Source organism: Lepeophtheirus salmonis, unplaced genomic scaffold, assembly GCF_016086655.4.
Source record: "Lepeophtheirus salmonis unplaced genomic scaffold, UVic_Lsal_1.4 unplaced_contig_651_pilon, whole genome shotgun sequence".
Classification (NCBI taxonomy): domain Eukaryota; kingdom Metazoa; phylum Arthropoda; class Copepoda; order Siphonostomatoida; family Caligidae; genus Lepeophtheirus; species Lepeophtheirus salmonis.
In genome coordinates, this window is record NW_027295385.1 from 1 (window position 1) to 23,186 (window position 23,186).

Here is a 23,186-nt window from a genome sequence, read left to right on the forward strand (position 1 = left end):
GTATTTTGCGTGTTCGACATTTTTGATTTGAAAAACTAGATCAAAGGAATTTGCATCAAATTTTGGTAAAAAAAAATAAGGGCTCCAATACACTGCGGCTTTCAATGTGCATAGCTTAGATACAATGTAATTATTTAAATGGAGATTAAAAGATATTTTTAATATATCCTTATCAGAGGTGAGGAACGAACTGCATGCTGAATATTGATCAGGAAATACTGATTTTAGTCCACCAAAAAAATCATTTTTGAAATGTTGTTCTTACATAATGTTTTGGATTTTTTTTTTAAATGTCAAACTCTTTTTTACTTTTTAAGGCATTTTCTTAATAAATTAAGAGGATTTTTATTAATTGACGTGTTTTTAGAAAACATTTTTTTTAATGTGGCTGTTTTTATAAAACAATTGTGTTTTTATGGTCAAAAATAAATAAATCATTGTATATCCCATTTAAGAGCTGTACAAGTGTCCCTATTCTCTTCTAAATTGACCCTATATATCGTTTATAGAATTCTCCCTTCCCATGATTCAGATTTAAAAGACATATTTTAAATATATTACTCTAATGGGATAAATGGGGTATTTCTTAATTAAATCTCTACATGATATTAGCAATTTTTATTAGCCCTGAATAATTATTTTAGCAAATGTGTTATGGAGAGGCTTGAATTTTAACCTCGTTTGTTTATAATTTACATGATCTTAAATATCATTTAGTCATTCTACCAAAAGTTGGATTAAATAATGACTAGTTTTTGGTCCAACATCACTATTTTCTGTAGAAAGTTTTATCTGCGGGGATATTTTGCTTTGCAGAGAAAAGACTGTGCTCTTTGTAGTCGATTTTGTCCTCAGGAGTATTGTTAGCGTTGATACTAGGTCTGATACAGAAGTTTTTAGAACGATATTCATATACTGAAGTTCAAACTGTGGACCTAAGTTAAAATTGTATACCGAAATTTCCGTTTCTAAAGAGAAAGATCTTTTTTTATTATGAGAACAGATAAAGACTGTTTTAACTATGATACTGATTCAAAACAAAATTAATGCAAATTATAATAGGCCAAAACCAGTCTAGTATTTCCAGATCGGACCCCAATACAAGTGATTGTGTGCTCCAGGGTGTTTATTTTTAATTTTTGTCCTTTGTAAAACATTTGAGGTCACAGTTGTAAAAAATCAATTGTTTTTCTCTTATAAATTTTAAATTTAGGCATCTTTTTACTATTATCCAAATATCTATAGAAATAAAACCAATTTCGTATGTTTATCGGTGCCTCATTTTTGAGTATGCACTTATTATCTAAATAGTAATGCAGCAACGAGTGTATTTAGATAAAGCTCAGCCTGTCATATTAAAAAAGAAAATGGCAGAACATATCAATATTATTAAGAAAGTGTGGCTATTTTTGTCTATTTGTCGACACTTAATTACTCAGAAAAAATGCCGGCACTCCTTCTTGTAACTTAATATATTTTTTAATGGACACTTTCAATGAAAAGTTTGGCCACTCATGTATGTAATGAAAAGACCAAGGACAAACTAATTATATTTTAATAGGTACTCATATAAACGTTATTGTATCTACTTAGGGCTGTTATTTAGGAAGGGAAGTGGGTTACTGTAATTCTTATTTAGAAAGATATTACTTTGACACTAATCTGGGGCGATGTGTTCAATTTATCTATACTGGATGTGGTGGAAATACTAATAACTTTAATTCTTATAAAAAATGTAATTCCTTATGTGGAGGAGCGCAGAGCGTCCGATAAAGGTAAATGCGGTTAAGTTTGGCTTAAAGTGGTTTGGCAATTTATCATTTACATATTTAATAGGGATTTATCACTCCATACATTTTCACAATCCGTCCTAATTTTTAAGGATGTGTCCAAATTGGACATAAAAGCTGTCCTATAGTACAATATATATCAATGACTTTTCTATAGTTTCAATAAATCTCATTTAGACTTTCATTATGCCTAAAATAAGAATAATCTATAGGAAAAATGATAGTCATCATATATATTTATTAGTGATGCCATCATAAATCAGTCTTATATCGTTTCAATAACTAATTTACACTCTAACTAGGCCTAAATCAAGAATAATCTTTGATAATTGACTTCATCATAGATATTTACTATTAGTAATGTCATCATAAATCAGTTTTCTATCATTTTAAGAAACTTAATTTAGATCTTAATAAGCTATAAATTAAGATTGATGGCAATATATTAAAGTGTGTTTAAGATACTCAAAGTTTTACTGTACTAATTCCACTGGTAAAATAAGATACCTACTATAATATTAGTGAAAATTACGCCTTGTAGAGGGCGCTTTAAAATATATGACTTTTTATAACGATGGATAACAGAAACAAGACTGGGCTGGGCGTGAGACAACGCTGATTTTATATTAGATTTTAAGGACCAATACAACCACAACATTGAATATGGTATGTCACTTTTTTTAATTCCTCGAAAAAAGTAGAATCATCAAAGATATACGTTATGATTTAGCACAAACAGAATCTTGAACACAAATCAAGAAGTTTATTTACGTAATTTATAGATACAGCTCAATCTTTTATTTATAAATTTGGGTCAATACTGATTTAACTATAATTTAAAACCTTAATTTGATATATGAGATGCTACATTGAAAAAAAACCTTTATTTTTGGAATATAAATTTGAAAAAAAAATCGATTTTTTTGGTTGCAAATGTATCAGTGTGACAATGGTTTTTTTTGCTATTTTAAGTAAAATCTGCAGTGTTTCCAAAAGATTAATCAATAGTTTGTTTATGAACATTGATTATTATTTGTCGAAGAATTCAAATATAATCTAGACTCAATTTTGAAAAAATCATTACTACTGACAGGTAACAACATATCTAACCTTGATAATATTTTCCTATAGATATAATTTGTTGATCAAAAACTAGTATTCATTCTAAAGAATACATGCTTTGTAAATGAAAATTATAAACCTCTCTTGTTTATATAAGTAAAATTTAGTCAGAACCGCTTCTTTTAATACCCACTCAAAATAAATTTAAATTTGGAAAAAATGACATACATTCATTGTTAATCCAACGATTATTTTATACTTAAAAAGTTATTAGACATTTTTTTTAATGGTCTACCAGTTAATATGTTTTTGTACTTGGCTTGTTGTTATCAGGAAACTTTAGGAACTAATTAAAAATACTACTTAATATTACTTGAAATCCAAAAATCTAGATTTTTTTCCTCAATTTTATTGTGATAAAAATTGTCGTCGTTGGTTTAGGAACATATTTCTTTGGGGTTGATATATTTATATTATGTTATCAGAATAACAATTAATAAAAAAAGTAATTTTAATATCGTATCACATTCGTTAAACAAGAAATTGAATTACATTCACCCTTAAAAAAACTTTAAAACTATTCTGAGTATTAATAGAGAAATCGTTAATTTTTCTTATTAACATTTTAAATGATTAACAATTGAAGTACTTCAAAAATAAAGGAAATAGGAGTTTATAACTACTTATTTAAGCCAAACTTAACAATTGAAAGGAAAACAAATATAACACTTGTAACAATATTACTTGTATCCAATTTTGCTCTTAGGTTTGTCGATTAGAAAAAAATATTGGGTACTGCCATGACCAAATCGATAAATACTTTTTCAACACTCACACACGGAAGTGTGAAAAGTTCATTTATTCAGGCTGTGGTGGAAATAAAAATAATTTCGATAATGAAACAGAATGCAATGAAACATGCACTCAGGTAAAATCAAGTCATACGACTTTTGAAAAAAATAAAATATTATTTTGCAATTCCAAATTCAATTATTTATCGAATCTCAAATTGATTTTATTTTAATATAAACTAACTTCATTAAAAAATGCTTAAAAAACTTTTAAATGGATTTTCATTCCTCAAATTTAGCACTTTGATAATAAAACTATTTTAAAAGAATGAACAAAAGTTTATAATTTTTTTTTTCTAAATTAAATTTATTTTTCAATTTTTGTTCTTCTGTGGTAAAAATCGCAAAACGAAATAAAAATGCTGATGTTTTTATTGTTTGATAGTTCATTGTGGAGATAACATCTTTATTAAAAAATTCCATCTAATATTTGGTGTAATTTTTGTTTTACTGCTTTATAAAATTATAAAAAAATATAAATTTTCATAAATTTATAATTTTGATCATGTACCTGCTATTTTATATGTGGAAGGCTTTATAAAAGTCTATCATTTTCCATCTCCAAAATCATATAATAGACGGATGATGATAGCAAGGTTCTTAATTCAATATTATCATAAGTCATCTCCTGCTTTTTCCTCGTTTTGAATTGTCCTAAAATCCTCATTACAATAGACTCTGCATACAGTAAAACGGTTCTTATTATTTAACTGCAATTCAAATATTGAAAAAGATAAGTCGGAATAGAAAATTCAGATATCGATTTCCCATTCTTATTACGACTAATTGTTAAGTTAAATATATTATATAATGGTATTTCTAGGTGAAAAATTGTAAAATAGAATATCTTAAATTTTTCATTGATATGCTAATTTTCTATTACGTTGCTGATAATACAGAAATCGACCCATGTATTGGTTATTGTTTTTTTTTTACCACCCATAAAAAAAATAATTTGGATCAAGGTCTCTATATTTACAATTTTACTAACGATAATTACAATTATTAGGAAAAAACACTAAATTTTTTAAGTTTTCTTAAATATATTTAGTAAACTCGTCAAAAAAGGAATCCATATGAATTAATCAATTAGTTTGTTAATTTAATTTGAGGGTACTTGAATTGTGTGCCTAGAGTAGGACTAGAGCAATATAATGATAGTCCGATTAAATTCAGTGATTTTAAATATTTCTTAATTAATTATTAATTGGCCAAAGAATATTAACAATATAATTCAATTTTATCAATTAAAAATTACAATTAATTAATATGTAAACTTTTTCATTACAATATCATTGAAAATCAATACGTAGTCACTATCCTGTATGACCATTTCTAAAAATGTGTTTATCCTTAATCGATAAATTTGACCCTAATAGTCTATATAATTTAAGTTACATGTATGCAACATTACTTTTAAAAGTTATTTTTTGTCATAAGTATAATTATATTTAAGACCAAACATCTCAAAAATAAAATAAAAAGGAATCATAAATTTCAAAATTTTAGATAACGATTTATCAAACTATTAGACACGGTAGTTATGAATATTACATTTTGATGGAATGGTCATACTTTGACATTTTCAATAGGATATTAAATGTTTAATTAAATGGGAAACAAGGAAAAAGGAGCCTCTAAAAATTATGGTCCTTTTTTACAACTGGAGCATCAGCATTAGTTTGCATATTATTAGTTTGTTTGCATAGCCACAGATAGTGGCGCCATCTTGCCTATATTATTGTTTGTTAACTCTCCCTTTGTAAACTGGGATATTTTACACCCCAAGATTTAAAAAAATACTTCTTATTCCTTTGAGTCTGCGCTATATAGTGAATGTTTAGTGATCTTAATTAACTGATTTGATTTTCTTTTTTTCCAATTTAATGTTTGTAATATAAGAAGTATGAATTATATCTTGTTGAAACTCCCGACTCATGTCGTTGAGATTATTTTGAAATTTGGGAATAATTTTTTCTCAATATTTCAGATTTATACAAATACTTTTAGCATTTTAATTAATATTTGCAAGTACAAAGTGGATTGAATAGTTAATGAAATTATACAAAATTTAAATGACATAATTTTTATAATCGTACAACTGTTAATTATGTAATTATACACCAATCACTAATTGTGTTAAAAAAAGGATGTTCACTAATGTAGGGTTAACAGTATGTTACTTCTTCGTTAATTACGACAACTTAGTACATTTGTACCATCTTGCAAATATGATGATTTTTTTTAAATTAGCTTGTAAACAAAGCAGGAAAATAGTACAACTCACTTAATGATAAAAGTGTTTAATATAAAATAGAAGTAACATATATTACTCACGAAGAAGGCGTTGTGAAAAATCTTCTCAGTATGCGCCGTTTAAAAATACAAAAACTATTTGCAATAACAAGCTATGTCTTTCAAACCATCTTTCTGATAATATATTTTTTGTAGTTTGTTCATTACTTATTAGACATATTAAACACTTTTGTAACAATATTTTTCTTTCGAATTAAAAAAATATAACTTGTATATAAATTTCAGTAATGAAGTTATAAAAATAAATGCTGAATTAATTGTGAATAAACATTCATATATATATATTTTTTTTTCTTTTGTATTTCAGAAAGGATCCCCTCTAATTAAGGTAAGTCTTTACTAGAGATGTAAAGTTGTTTAAATCCTCGTGAGTGTAAATCAAAAAGATTTGTTTATACTTGCAACAATGATAGACGACATATCTGATGATAGAGATCTCTCTGGTGTTCCTTGCTTCCCAATCATTTTTGAATTTTCAAAAAATAACTTTTTTTTTTTGGTATTTCTTTGCAGATTAGCAGCTTAAACTTTTTAAATGTATACTCACGAAGATTCTGACAAATTTCCTAATCCCTAGTATTTACAGTTATTAAAGAAGCGGAAAAATTACGTAGAAATGCTAATACTTAGTTTTATTATAACAAAGCAAAATCCTGGCAGACAAATAAAGACAGTGTACACTGAGGTAAACACCATATTAATAAATCTATTAGAACCAAAGATTGAAATTTTAGAGACTCTATATAGAAAGTGGTCGAATCAAATATTACATTATAAATATTTTGTTTAGGCTTTAGATTTATTCTTTAAAATTAATAATTCATGTTAAGTTATAGTTTTTCAGAAGGAAATTGATAAATTACATGTATATTAACATACTTTAATTTTAAAATATAATTTTAAACGAGAGTACAACTTTACCGGGTGCTTCATTGAAATGTGAAAAAACATTCAATAATTAATTAACGTTGAGTGATTGATATTAATTCATATTTAAAATTACTATAGCATAAACAATTAGTTAAAAAACAATACAAACCTGAGCTCTCCAGCTTACGTACATGTCGAGAAAATGAGAAAATAACACTTCAACTTGATCGATGAATTTCCATTCATAAAATCCAAGCAGTTTGGCGTCTCCAGTACAACCTTTTACGTCGACATCAAGTCGGAAATGTTGGAGAAGAACAATGGCTTTGCTGAATAGGCCAAACTGGACCTGGAGGAGTTACAGAAAACAGCCCTGTCCAATCCTCTCAAGCCGATGAAGTCCAATTCATGTGATCTCGGTGTTTCGCACCAGAATGCCCAGTGGTTGGAAAAAGCCTTGCGAGGGTGGAGAGGCCACTTTTGACACCCGCAATCAAAGAAACAAATCCTCTCTTTTGCAAGACTCATTTGAGGATTTTTTAGATTCTTTTTGTCACTTTTGACTCCCTATAGCCCTGGTCCCAAACCTCTCGACTACATTTTTTGGGTCCATGTCGAGGGAAGGCCTGCAGTATCTGTCATCCAAAACCAAGACCCTCAAAGCTACTGTCATCCAGCACTTGGATCTCATGACAGAGGAATACCTATTTAGTGGTTGCCAAGCCTTCCTCCGCTGCCTAGAAGCCATGATTGCTGCTAAGACAGGCTACATTAATGATTAAAGAGTTTAGACACACATCTATTTATATAATTAATTTTTTGAAGTCTAAATTACAAAGTGGTCAGATTTTAATGGACCACTCGGTATCTAGTTGCAGCCTGAAAGTTTTTTTAAATTTTCAAAAGCTGTAACCATTCATTCTTGAAGATACGACATCTAAACATAAAATAATAAGCATTGATGATTTGTTGTCGAGTAATAAGTGTTGGTACTTGTTGGACTCGGAGGATCAATAACTGAGTAATTTTTCCTTGTTCTTGCTATTTATGGTGTTGGAGTTGTGGTAATTTCCTTCACCTCATAGCTGCTCGCAGCTAATTTAATTAAACTTTATGATAACAATGCTGCTCTTCTCCAAAACATTGTTCAAATGACAGGTGTGACCACTTTAAGTTTTGGTAATTTTTTTCAATACCCATTTGTTATATTTTTTTTACTATAGTTATATATTAATTTTTTGACTTATATTTGTTACCTGGAGCCTCCGAACTTGAATATAAATTAAGAAGTTTATTTCTAGGAGAAATGTGAATATGTTAACGGTAGATACTTAAACTCTTAAAGATTTGAACTGAGGGTATAATAATTGGAATAATCCTCCCACTTCAGAGTTAAAAATACATTCTCTTAAATATTGTATTTATTATATATGTAAGCTTAAAATGGAGAATTATGTTCAAGGTTTTTTTGGGAGGGTGTGTCTTAGATGACTTTGTCTGCATGGGATTTGTGCATTATAAAATTTGCAATATGCATTATTGGTTTATTTTTTTAGGATAAGCATGGGTTAATTAATGAACCAGGGCATGGGTTAATCAGTGTACCAGAAAAGGGGTTAAACAGTGGAACAGAGCATGTGCTAATCAGTGGACCAGAGCATGGGTTAACGAGTGGAGCAGAGCATGGGCTAATCAGTGGACCAGAGCATGGGTTAACAAGTGGACCAGGACATGGGTTAAACAAAGGAACAGGCCATGGGTTAAACAAAGGCCAGGGTTAAACAAAGGAACAGGCCAGGAACAGGGCTAAACAAAGGAACAGGCCATGGTCATCAGGCTCAATCTGGACATAACAATGGAGTAAGTAATTCTTTTATTTATTATAAACGATTATTTGTCAAAAACAATGATAATTTATTTTTTACAGAATTTCAGGATTCCATCTCCTCTTGTGTTTGATGTATGTACTCAATTTAATGATTTTCCTCTAGTTACAATCAGAGATATGAACTATATAAAACATTCTTTAATGATTTGAGAACAAGTCTAGAGGCTACTAGTACAAATCAAGTCTTAAGTTTTGCATAAAAGTTCAAGTCCTTGAATGTTTAAATACAGTCCAGTTTGAAACCTCATAAAATAAAAAGACTACTAAGAAATTACAGTGATTTTTGTGTCCAAGTCGAGTCTTAGCTTTAAATTCTAAGTCAAGTTTTTGATTGTGTGATCAAATCAAATAAAAATTGTTCAAAGATCCACTCGAGTAGTATGTTTCGACTCCGAGTTCTTAACTCTATTTCAAGATATCTTTAATAGAAAACAAATTCAATTTATTCTGAATAAGTAGCAAATTTTATGCAATAATGATATACTAGTTATCAATTGAGTGTTGATTTTGCAAAATGGTTTTATTGTGAGCGATGCGTATTGCAAAGATAAGATTGTAGCCTCTTATTCTGTCTTATTTATATTTAAACTTATTGTCAATTTTTTTAGTTATTATTTACATTAAATTGCAAAACTTAGGACAAGGAGCCACTATGTCTCCTTTTAAGACAAGCACTGTATTTAGAATTTAATTTTTACTAGACTCCAGCAAACTAATAAAAGTACTTTAATCAATTAATGTATAAATATGGCCTTGAAATGAGTCCGAAATAAATCAGAAGACCTGATTAAAATATTAAGGGACGGGGGCATGTGAGCAAAGGCTTGATAAGAAATACAACTGTTTTAATTCATAACATATATTGTTTTATGTATTTTTCTAGGGACTCAATAATTATGGTTTAGAACATATATTTTTAGGCGATAATATTAAAAACTCTCAATTCTTAAAGGTATTCAATGGATTATTATAAGTAGTGTAGTGCCAGTCTGTAATTATTTGGTCTAGTCCAGTTCAGTCATAAGGCCGGTCTTATCTGTCATAGAGAATGCTCCTTTGGGCTGTCAGTACTAGAACTAAAAAAAAATAATGGAAAAGCGTAGTTCAATGGACAAAGCGTACGGGAGAAATATTTCTTTGGAACTCAATATGTGTAGGTGTACACCCTGTTCGTTCCTGGTGAAAGAAATATACTTTATGTATATGGACTTCAAAGAAGATTCCTAAGTTAGTTAGAGTAAATGTAATATTATAATATTTATAATAAGTGTAACTCCATCTGACCAATTAAGGGAACATTAAAAAAGAAATAAGTAATATTGATTGACGTCATCAAAGATAGAAGTTTATACGTTTGAGCACTAATATCTATGACCGAACTGCATTGGACCGTAGTTTTCAGTCTGAAATATGTACCGACACAACACTATTTATAGCTTTATTATGAAAATCAACTGTGTCAATTTCAAATTCATTTTTCAGAAATTAGTTGGACGCTGCCTTCTTGAGCATGGAAAGGTAAGGACTTTACATTTATCTACAGGGTGGTGCATATGTATTATTGCTTTTCATAGTTTAAATTAAAAGTTTTTACCATATAAGCAGTTGGTACTTATGAATTTTTTAAGCTTTAAAAAAAAAAACCATAACTTTGCTGGGTGTTTTGTCCAATACAGCGCAGCAACAACACTTCACATCCCTATCTGCGACTATATCTGTTGTAAACATGGGCATTTGTAATAATAATTATATCCATATCCTTTGAAAAAATACCATTGACTTTATCTTGTGGTTAATCCTTTCATTACAGTTTTTTCAAAATTTTCCTAGGATGCCAACTAAGGTGGAGCTTATTTTTTTTATTTGAGAAATGTTGTGCTTTGAGGGTCGTAAATTTTTCTTTTTAGGCTAAAAATATCGTATATTAATTTTGAGGGGTTTTCAAAAACATTTAGAAGTGGCTCAACGGCTCTAAAGTTTTGAAATTTCACGATTTTTGTCAAAAAGGGTGTTTTGGCCTGAATATCGAATAGGCCCTTGGTGTTACAAAAACCTTGAAAAACAAGAAATTTAGGTTAAGCAATTTGCAAGCAAAAATATTTCATTATTTTTTTACATGCAGTTGGTTCTAATTGGTCAAAAAGAGCAAAGGGTGCCATGAGTTACATTTTCTTGCTATATGTCCATCTGTCTGATTATAAAAGAAAGGATATCCATATTTACAATTTATGTGTCCCAAATTATTAGACATGCTGAATTTATTACTTGAAGTAAATAGAACAGGTTATTTTAGGATTAATTTAATCTTTTTCGACCTTTTTTGAATAAAGATACCTGATAAGCTCAATCCAATAAATAAATCTTAATTAAGGTATTAATAAATACTCATTGTGAAGACATTGACCTTTTTTGGTCTTGACAAGATACAAAAAGTCTTCATATTCAAATTTTAATAAATAAATTAAGTAATTGAACCTTATTTTATTTTAAACTGGGATAACATTTCTGAGCATTGCTATTTAGTTCAAATTTTTCATGACGTGTGTAGATCCATTTTTCATAATAAAGATTTTTTATTTCAGTTGGAGAGCTAATTTTGTAATGCTAAAAACTCTTTTATATTAACTCTTTGATATTTTCCCATCTGTTTGAACATTGGATGTCTCTGCTCAATGAACAAAGACATCAAATCTGTCTAGAATATAGCAAGTAAAGTACTTAAGAGAAATAATTTTTCAAATCCTTTTCATTCTCTTTTTTTGTCCTGAATTATTAAGTATCGTTTTAGTTTTTGCAATTTTCAAAACAAAGCAATGGCTAAAAACACTAGATCTAAAACAAAATCATAATTACTGAATTGATTGGCAACAAATTATCTTTGCTGCGAATGGCTCTTTGACTATTTTTACAGAATTACATCAATTTGCAGAATAAATTTTGACATTTTGTCAAATATTACCATCCTGAAGATAGCTAAATTTTGGTACCGAGCCAGGATTCCAATTAAACATCATCAAGACTGTCAAAGCAAACTTAAATAGATTTTTCAACAATGGAGACTTCTGAAAAAGAAAAAATAACGTAGATTAAAAACTCAACTCGATAAAGAAGCTGCCTTTGTTTACTCCCTCGAAAATATTTTTGATATATCTCATACTGATGCTCTTAATAGAAAATTTTAGTATTAGAAAAGGATAGTATTTTCTTGTTAAGAACAGCTATAAAAAGGAGGGAAGGGAACTATTTCTGGTGTTGATAGAAATATTTATGTTAAGAAACAAATAGCAACCGACAGAAATGACAAAACTGTGGCCAGGCTAAATAAATTAAGGCAATATCTATCATCAAGTAGCCCCTTGAACAACTCTTAATCAGTCAACTATATAAAGGAAAATTATGTGTTGATGAAGAAAAAGAAAAACAGACAAAACAGAGATGCAGAAAAACAATAATGACTCCTACACTTGCGGTTACTCTTGATTGCACAAAAGTATTCGATACAAAAGCAGTATTCATATTAACCAAAACAGCCAAAGTGATGGGACAAAATATTAATGTACTTTCTCCGAACAGAGACACAATACGAAGAAAACAAGCTGAGTTCCGCAAGTCAAAGCTGAATAAATAAAGAATTACTTCCAAAGTAAATCCCTTCTCGTTATTCATTGGGATGGGAAAATGATTCCCGATCTCATAGGAGATGAGAAGGTCGTCCGACTCCCCATTTTTGATTTCAGTGAGATAAATTTAGAATTACAAGATGCACCAAAGTTTTCGTCCGGAACAGGTGATGCTCAAGCTAGTTCTACATTCGAGACCATTCCAGACTGGAAAATACTTAATCAAATTCAAGGCAGGTGCTTTGATACAACAAGTTCGAATACAGGTTGGACTGCTGCAGCTTGTGTTCTCCTTTAAAAAAAAACTAGAAAAAAACATTTTACTTCTCGCATGTAGACATAATTGGAACAGCATTACAGGCATGTTTTGTACCAACGTCTTCCCATCATGTTCAAATTTTCAAATGATGTCAAGAAAAATGGTCATCCTTTAATAGCGCAAAATAACAATCTTTGTTATGTTAAATGGTTCGACAAACGTCATGAAAAATTTGAACTAAACAGTAATGTTCAGAAACTTTATCTGAGTCTAAAATACAATATGGTTCATTTACTTTATTTATTGATTAAAATTTGAATATGAAGACTTTTTGTATTAAGTAAAGACCAGAAAAAGGTCAATGACTTCAGAATTTATTTGATGGATTTAGCTTATAAATTATCTTTACTCGAAAAAAGGTCTTTCAAAAGGTCGAAAAAAGGTCAAATTTATCCTAACATAACCTGTTCTATCTACTTCAAGTAATGATTTCACCATTTCTAATAGTTTGGAACACATAAATAGTAAATATGGATATAATTTCTTTTACGATCAGACAGATGGAGATATACCAAAAAATCTAAGTTATGGATCAATCAGCACCAACCCCTAGTAAAAAAATAATGAAATATTTTTGATTGCAAATTGATTAAACTAAATTTCTTGATGCTCAAGATTTGTTGTAACACCAAGAGCTTATTTTATATTCAGGTCAAAACACTGTATTTGACAAAAATCTTATAATTTCAAAACTTTAGAGCCGTTGAGCTACCTTTAATTATTTTTCAGAAACATTAAAAACTTATACACGGTGTCTTTAGTCTAAAAGGAAAAACTTACGACCCTCAGAGCTCAACATTTCTCAAATTTAAAAAATAAGCTACTCTAACTAAGCATCTTCATTATTAGGTTAACTGTTGCTCTCAAAACTTCCATGTTTCTGTTCATCTTTATAATGGACATTGTTATATCCTCGCTGAGGAATCCTCTGCATCCGTATAAGGAGTATCATCCCCTCTCAATTGGCTTAAAAACCCTTCATGCTCTTCCCCCACCTCTAATACGTTTTTGTTCGGCTAAACGGTCTGAATATCTTCTTTTAGGATGCAGGCAATTTTCTTATTTGAACGTTGCTCTAATATATGATCAATTATCCGTTGTGTACGCAGTGATTCCAATTTTCAGTTGTAGGAATGACTTTAAGGATTCTGTATTTCTGAGTGTTAAAGTTAAATTGGAAAAATGTGACAATAAATATATGCCCCCTATATTTTTTTTTTTTTTTAGCAGATTCTATTTTTCATTTCAATTTTTATTTTTAGAAGCCCCTTCCTCATCCGTACTATTCAAGTGGACCAATTATAAAGAAGAAGGTAAACAAGCATTTTTTAATTACTTTTATTTATTAATAAGGGTTGGAGATTAAGCATAAAATGAGAGGGCTTTAGATTCGTTTCATTTTTGATATCACGAAAAAAAAAAAAAAGCTAATATTAACACAGCTAAATTAGCAGAGACTAGCGGAAAAAATCTCTGAACTCCGTTCATTTCTTTGCTTCTTTTACATTGTTACCCATAGACATGATTTTTTACCTAAGGATAAATGCTAAAACCACGTGACACATTGGCCACAGAGTAAACAACTTTTGCCCATCTTTCCACCAACATGAGCCATATTTTTAATTGCATTCACAGCGAAAAAAGAGGAATTAAAATGTCCCGAAGAAAAGTGACGTCATCTGAGGTATCTTTAAAGGGGTATATTGCAAAGAGGGAAAAAGTTATTTTTCGTAGCTAATTATATTAAGACAAAAGTTGATCACTATGTTGTCATTTCATTTAAGAAGACTAAGGTATGAGCGGATGATCGCAAAGAGAGTGAACGGTTCCAAGTGTTGTTAAAAATATATAGCAACGCTTATTTTATAGAACCATATTTATGTCATGAATAATACAATTTTTGTTTTTAAATTGTGTTGTGTCGATTTGAAGAATTATTGACTCAACTCCAATTCGAAAAAAAACCCCGAATCGACTTCATATTTTATTGAATATCACCAAATCTCATGAAATATTTTGAGTTTCATAGTGTTGCATCCGTCATAAAGTGATTTGTACATTAACCATAATATCTAATGAGTTATGTGATTCTTCTAATGACAAATTAGACATACACCACGGTGTTATATCGAAATTTTTAAAATTATACTTTACACAGAAAGTATTCTATTGAATATAAATGATTAAATAAGTAGTGTGAATTCATAGCTACTAGTGATGCGTAGTTTGGCTTTTTTGATCCTGCAGATTTGACCATAAAAATAGTGACAAAAACGCATAATACTTCATTATTATTTACAGAATATTTATAAATTTATTGACGAAATTGTGCAAAAACTTTTTACCCATTATGCTTTTACTCTTTAGGATTTTTTTAGTATTGCTTAACTTTAAAAAAAAAATAACTTCCTTTATACCAATAATATAAAACTTCTCTCTGGACCCTTACGTTCAATATAAGTTTCCAAAATAAGGGTTTTTACAATATATATATAAATATAAATTTGTGACATAGAAGCCTAAGACAAAGTGAAATTGCTTGAGTTTATAAGCTATTGTGTCAGACCTGAGAGCTTTGATATAGCCGCACTTGTGTAGCAATAAATATTACTGTTAGAGGGTTAACAATATTAACTTCTAAGTGATAAACAAGCTGATTTTTGTAGGAAGATGATAAACTCAACTTACGAGCGACTGCAAGTCCCACGGCCTAAACATTATCCCCCACATCTAAGTTTTTTTTCTCCCTTTTTTTCCCATTTCAACTCATGTACTTGGTTCAATATATGATTCAATTCGACACCACATTATTTTTAACTGCTCAAGGCTATAGTAATAATTATTTTTATTCATTAGAGTGGAATTATCAAAGCTCCACTGGAGGATTTCAAAATTGGAATAAATCATAACAAGGCACAAAATAGAGAATCAAAAGTACAAACAAAGAATGTTGATTTGCTAAAAGAACAATCAAATGAGAATGAAGCAAGCAAACGCCAAGGGACAGAAAATGAATTTGGTAAGAGCGTCAATCTAGATGATGAACCGGATCATTTGTTCCCAAATGAAAGAAAACAATTGGTTGAGGAAGATAGTCTTGGAGAAGTGAAAGAAAGTATCGCCATGTCTGTTAATTCAAGTGAAACGACGATTTTACCTGATATTAAAGAACAGTCTATTGGAATAAATCATAACAAGTACCAAAATGGAGAATCAAAAGTACAAACAAAGAATGTTGATCTGCTAAAAGAACAGTCAAGTGAGAATGAAGCAAGCAAACGCCAAGGGACAGAAAGTGAATTTGATAAGAGAGTCAATCTAGATGATGAACCGGATCATTTGTTCCCAAATGAAGAAAAACAATTGGTTGAGGAAGATAGTCTTGGGGAAGTGAAAGAAAGTATCGCCATGTCTGTTAATACAAGTGAAACGACGATTTTGCCTGATATTAAAGAACAGTTGATGGACAAAGTATCCAAATCTAAAATCAACTTTACTATAGAGAATAATGATACAGATTCAAGCACACCAAGGACAAAAGAAAATAACAATGGTAACATGAGCTTCAATATGGAAAAAAATTCAATAAAAGATGCAGAAGTTAATGATGATTATACGGAATCAATGGTGCCAAAGGATGCATTTAAAATTGCAGAACTTTATGATGATGACACAGAAACAATATTACCAAACGATTCATTTAAGGATGCAGAAGTTGATGGTGATTATACAGAATCAATGATACCACCAGATGAAGAATATCCTTTGGCTGAGGGAGATGGCCCAGTAAAGGATGGTAAAGAGTCAATGGTACCAAAAGATTCATTTAACAATGCAAAAGTTGATGATAACACAGAACCAATGGTACCACTAGACGAAGAACATCCATTGGTTGAGGAAGATGGACCAGTAGAGGATGAACCAGAATCCATGCCACCAAACGATGCATTTAACGATGAAGAAGTTGATGATGAAACAAAGTCAATGGTACCAAAGGATTCATTTAACAATGCAGAAGTTGATGATTACACAGAACCAATGGTACCAATAGATGAAGAACATCCATTGGTTGAGGAAGATGGACCTGTAGAGGATGAACCAGAATCAATGCCATCGAACGATGCATTTAACGATGAAGAAGTTGATGATAAAACAGAGTCAATGGTACCAAAGGATTCATTTAACAATGCAGAAGTTGATGATAACACAGAACCAATGCTACCCCTAGATGAAGAACATCCACTGGCTGAGGAAGATGGACCTGTAGAGGATGAACCAGAATCAATGCCATCGAACGATGCATTTAACGATGAAGAAGTTGATGATAAAACAGAGTCAATGGTACCAAAGGATTCATTTAACAATGCAGAAGTTGATGATAACACAGAACCAATGGTACCACTAGATGAAGAACATCCATTGGTTAAGGGAGATGGCCCGGTAGAGGATGATGCAGAATCAATGCCACCAAACGATTCATTTAACGATGAAGAAGTTGATGATGCTACTGAGTCAATGTTACCAAACGATTCATTGAACAATGCAGAAGTTGATGATAACACAGAACCAATGGTACCACTAGATGAAGAACATCCATTGGTTAAGGGAGATGGCCCAGTAGAGGATGATGCAGAATCAATGCCACCAAACGATTCATTTAACGATGAAGTAGTTGATGATGCCACAGAGTCAATGGTACCGAACGATTCATTTAACAATGCAGAAGTTGATGATCACAAGGAGTCAATAGTACCTCTAGATGAAAGAAAATCTTTGGGTAAGGAAGATGATTCCGTTGATAACAACAGAGAACCAATGTCACCACCAGATGAAGAATATCCATTGGCCGAGGAAGATTATGGCCGAGGTGAGGCATTCCCGAATTCACTTGACGAGGAAAAAGAAATAATGTCCCTTAGTAAGGATGACATATCTAAATCAGAATCATTTATAATGACGAATGGTCCTGATAGGTTGCCCAGTGAAGACGAATATGTGAGTAACGATTCAAATTATATACATAATTAATAGGCTAAGTAATATTCAGTTAATTGTCAGCATTTTGATGAAAATTGGTTTTTAATCTAATGATTGGTTGTCGAGCTATTTATATGCAATTTTTGGAAAAATTGTGTTGTACGCAAAATTTCAAATTTTTGACCTTCCGATTAAATTTCAACAAACTAATATTTCAAAAAGGTAGAAATATATGAAAAAATATTATAATTTAAACATATTACTATTCTAGTGCGAGTGCCCATCATAACTCGCAGTTTTTATATATCTACAATAAACGTACAACTGATTTTTTTATCTATTTTTTTCCAAAATGACGCACTGAGATTTAACTAAATGCATTAGTTGTTACTGTGACTAGAAATATTTGCCTCAGGAATTTTAGTTCTGGTAATTTTCGCCTGGGAATTTTTGCTCTGAGAAGTTTCGCCCTCATATACATATATATTAAAGAATAAATATATTTTCATGCTTTTTCACTTCAAGACCTTCGCAATTCATTTTTTTACATACACAACTTTGTCAAATGAATTCAACAGGGCCTTCTCAAAATCAATCTTTCAGGATTTAAGTTCCAGAGCTTTATTAAGTCCGTCCAACTCTAAGACAAGGCGAGAGTATGTCGCCTGCGATTTAGATGGAAGTAACGCGGTAAGATGAGCTATACATGTTTGTCCATAACGGCACTTATTGTAAAAAGCTGAGAATATATGCTTGGGCAGCATTAGAAAGTTTCCATCGCAAGCCCAATACATGTAATTAACGAAGTTGAGAATCCTACCTTTCTTAAAAGATAAATATACGATCGAAATGGAAAGCAAAAAATGCACTACAACTGAGTTCAAGTGTAGAAAGACCCGTTTTAAAACTTAAATTGTACGTGAGAAGATATATATTTTTGCGATAATAGATGTATAAACATCCTACAACTATTGTTACATTGTTATTTTTTAGATCAAGTAGTCATACAGTTTTTCAGATATAAAGCGCAACTCCGAAATGACGACTTAACAAACATTCAGACAGACAAACAAACTTTATAGTATTATATTAGGTTGTTTTCGATCCATGGTCATTATACTATCTTGCAACCTTTATTTAAAAAAGAGTAAAATGTCAAAAATATTATACAATTATGTATTAAATTTGACATTGCCAATCAAGGCTAACTTAGAATTTTGATAAAAATAGATATGGTTTTAAATGTTATCATTGAATACAAGATAAGTAAATATAAAAAAGGATGATTTTTTTTTATAGATATTTCTACTATATTTATGAATATGACGTTTTAAATTGACAATTTTTCTTAAATAGACAGAAATAAATGTTCATAATTAATTTACATTTACATAAAATGGTAGATGAGAAACAATTAAAATTAGATACAATTTAACCCACGAGGTCTAATTCAAGATCTAAGGGCTAGAGGGTACACTGTATGTGTTTGCCCTTACGTCATACTTTCTCTTTTTGGTGCATGGACAAAACGTCGACTGACAAAATGTCGAATGGACAGAACGTCGAAGAGACAAAACGTCGATCATACAAACTTCTACCGACACAATGTTGACCCTAGAATATAAAATAAAGGGCCCTTACACATACACCCACTAACACAAACTCCTATTGAAACTACATGTGAAGGTCCTTCTATACAACCCGAATTTTAGGGCCGAGTGTGCCGTCGGACCCCAAAATGGGAGGAAACCCTGCGTTACTACTTATATTTAACCCAGATTTTTGGGCCCCCAAAATTTGAGGCTGTTTTTGGTTTCATCTCGTTTTGGGAACGGGATGTACCCGTTGGAGGGTTAGGGTGAGAGAGGGGCCTTTAAAAGTAATTTAATTAACAGTGATAGATTGCATCTCATTTTGGGACCTGGCGGTACCCCAATAGCCCCAAATTTTTTAGGTATATTGTTTTAGTTCAGACCAGTTCTAATAGTTTTTGGACCGGGCCTTAAGACTGTCGGACCATCGGTATGTCACAACCAAGAACTAATTTAAAAAAAATAATAATAAAGTTGAGTAATGTCACCAAGGACTGAACTTTATAAGTTTTTAGGTCTGATATACAGGACTTAACTGGACTGGACTGACACAACCACCATATGGGAAACCTAATTATATTTGAGCTAATAATGAGACTTTATAAATCTGGTAGATCCCAGACTTCCACATGTAAACTCAAGTATTCACGCCTTTAATTCAAAATTGTAAATAAGATTTTTTTAATACAAATAATAATATTTTATTTTCATATCAATTCTATACTTTAAAAAAATCTACTTCAGAAGATAAACAATAAATCATCACTACCATGGTCCATTGTCAAATAATTGAAATAATAATTTATTGCCCCAAGTGTTGCAAATACATGATATTATATCTAATATATTAACAAGGAAGTGAGTACGAGTACCTACAACCAACCATTGATTATACAATAGGAGTTAGAGTTGAACTTTTAATCTTTTGGCATAAGAAATATATGCAACAATTGACCCTCACGCCTTGTTCCGGAACAAAGACATGTTTATATAATCAACAAAGATACATAAAATGCAATTGAAATACATACTTGTGTGATTGCAATAATATGTAGTATGAATTACTGCCCGTCAACAGGGGAAGGTGGATATATTTTTCTTTTTCGAAAGATAAATGATCGTTTTATTTTTTAGGAACGGTCTAAACCATTTTATTTTATATGCGACCGATGCAGGTCAAACTTTTTATAAGACCAAAATTTTTATCTGTAACTGTGCTTCGTCTATAATCTTGTATCTTGCACAGTTCATTTCACGTCTTTTGACTAAGATTCATCTAATTTAATTTAATAGAAGTCAATATTTCGGACAAAGTTATAAATTTTTTTTAGATTGAACAAGAAACATATTCTCATTAACCCTTTTGAAATGATAAATATTGAAAGTAAAATATGAAACAATGTAGCCCAATAGACAACTTGCTTGGGGATATTATTATCTTGAACTCAATGTGCATAGGTTCTCGCCCCGGTTGTTCCTAAAGCAGGAAATATAATTTATAAATAAATTCTTCAAAGAAGATTCCTAGCGTAGTTGAAGTAAATATAATACTATATAATGTTTATTTATAGTTAAGCAGTGCAACTCCATCTGACCAACTAAAGGAACATTTAAAAAAAGCAGAAAGTCATATTTACAAGATGATAACTAGAAATTGATATAGTTTATTTGAATAGATCATATGTTCGGAATCAATTGAAGGCTTTATATTATAATTAAAACTCGTCAGTATTTAAACTTAGCCCACAAATTTAACTACAAAGCCTATTAAATATTTAAAGGATGTAAAAAAGCAATATTTTTAGCTTGTTGACATAAAATGAAGCGCATATGATTTTCCTCAAAAATCTGTCTTATTCAATGAATTATAAGTTATCGTCAAAAAAATATTCAGATTAATTTTTTGAATGTGTCGCAAATTGCATTTAAAATATGATAAGATCATTGTTACATGGATATATTAGAAATTGATTGACTTTATGTGAATAGCCATATCATGATCAAATGCAGTATCTAAACTTTAGTTAATTTTCTTGGTTACCTAAACCTATTCCAAAAATTTGTATACTTTACCTATTTTTGACATAAAAGTTTCTATAAAATATCGGACTATATTTAAATAAGATATGTAAAAAAATGACTATATATATTTCATATTTTTTTAAATTTTGTTCAATATAGTTTTTGTATAAATATTTTCTTCTTCTAGGAGGCTTTAAACCAAGGACCTCAACCCAATGTACAAAGTGACTTCAGTCCAGATGATAATAAGGAGGAATAAAAACAATTCGTGTTGACTGATAAATATTCGAAATATATATTTGTATTTGGAAATAAATAAATCCTCTTTTTTAACCTAAATTTTAAATAATTTTCTCAAAAATATACAATTATCATACGGTTGTAAAATAAATAACCTATTGTGAGACTTGAACTTGAGGCTTTCGACTCAACTTGAACTCAGGTCTCCCCTTGGAAAACTTACGACTCGATTTGATCACACAATCCAAAACTCAAAATTTGATCTGAACTCGAAAGCTAAAACTCACGACTTGACTCGGTCTCAAAAGGCATTTCCATTTTTGCTTTAGATACAAAGTAATCTATATTTTATGAGGACTTGCACTGGACTTGATAAAAATATTACAAGATTTTAACTTGTGAACTAAAACCTTCAGAATGAACTGGGAATTAGAGTATACGGACTTTTTCCTACCCTTTGTAGGTACTAATATGTGTTTTAGGAGTAGGATGGGGCGGATTGTAGATTGGAGTGAGTTTGTAAGCAGCAAAACCAAACTCACGTGGCGAAACGAAAATCACTTGATCAATATTTTCCAGAGAAATTTTATAAGGAGCTGTTAAGTAGGTTTAGTCTTATCATTGGGATATGATGGGAAATCCTGGTAATAACCAAAGTTTTGTTTAAAGAAAGTGTCGGTCATGTGTGATAGAATGAGAAAATGTGGTTTAAGCAGTCACTGTCTATGTAATGTGTAAAGATATCAATACACTTGCGTAATAAATGTAAAATTGAATGAAAATAATTAACTACTACAAATTTTCTGGAGAAGTAAATAATTGGAGTTACACTGATTAACTATAAGTATAACATTATGGTGTTACAACGAATCCGTTGGAATGTCTTTGAAAGTCCATATACAGAAATGATATTTCCTTCGCTACGAATAACTGGGATTCAAATCATGAGATTATTTTTCATGAGAACGCTTCCATTGAGCTACGTTGCCTCATTTCAATTATTACTTTGTGAAATAATAAATACATATATTACAAAATAAGTTCTTTATTAGATATGGTATGGGGCAGGAGCAGGCTTATATACGAGCGGATTTCAATGAATCAGGCTTGGGTTCAAACTTTGACTAAGTTAGAGTAACATCATATGTGACATCAGCAACGAATCCATCACAGTCATCTGCGGTGTAAGTAACAGTTTGGAGACAACCATTGGGCAGATCAACTTGATAGGATCCAGCTACTATTTTGAAATCAGAGTTTCCTCAACAGTTAAGTTGGTCCCAGAGTGGCCACCAACAACATAATATTAGAAAGCATAGAGCTTAGGAGCTCATCATAGGGATTGGGTCGGTATGCAGGTGCTGGGCGGTAGAGAGGTGGATGAGGAGCAGGTTGTTCTCAAATAATGGAGGTAAGAAATGCACACGCAACGACGAGGCAAAACATTTTGATTGTGTTAGGGACGTAAATAAATACTGCAAAATTATAATGAATGTTTGTTTTTTGTTCCACAGATTGTATGTTGCTTGAGTACCTTTTCAATGGAAAATATTGTTGCTATGGTTACACTTATCTTGGATGAGATGGGCGTGGTAAATAAATGCTCCAAACTTGTTCTTTGTTTAAACTAAACAAATTT

At 30.6% G+C, this 23,186-nt stretch overlaps 2 protein-coding genes across 2 annotated transcripts; both read left to right on the top strand.

Annotated features, from left to right (window-relative positions):
- Positions 1-1,699: 1,699 nt before the first annotated feature.
- Positions 1,700-8,670, top strand: LOC121131448 (uncharacterized). Its single transcript, XM_040726883.2, has 4 exons — positions 1,700-1,775; positions 3,619-3,780; positions 6,327-6,347; positions 8,446-8,670. Exons 1-4 carry the CDS (start codon positions 1,746-1,748, stop codon positions 8,668-8,670), a joined length of 438 nt encoding a protein of 145 aa, XP_040582817.1. The 5' UTR covers positions 1,700-1,745.
- On the top strand, positions 8,670-21,646 carry LOC121131447 (uncharacterized). Its single transcript, XM_040726882.2, has 7 exons — positions 8,670-8,749; positions 8,817-8,849; positions 9,661-9,729; positions 10,260-10,295; positions 13,979-14,029; positions 15,573-17,711; positions 21,495-21,646. Exons 6-7 carry the CDS (start codon positions 15,840-15,842, stop codon positions 21,564-21,566), a joined length of 1,944 nt encoding a protein of 647 aa, XP_040582816.1. The 5' UTR covers positions 8,670-8,749; positions 8,817-8,849; positions 9,661-9,729; positions 10,260-10,295; positions 13,979-14,029; positions 15,573-15,839; the 3' UTR covers positions 21,567-21,646.
- Positions 21,647-23,186: the final 1,540 nt, after the last annotated feature.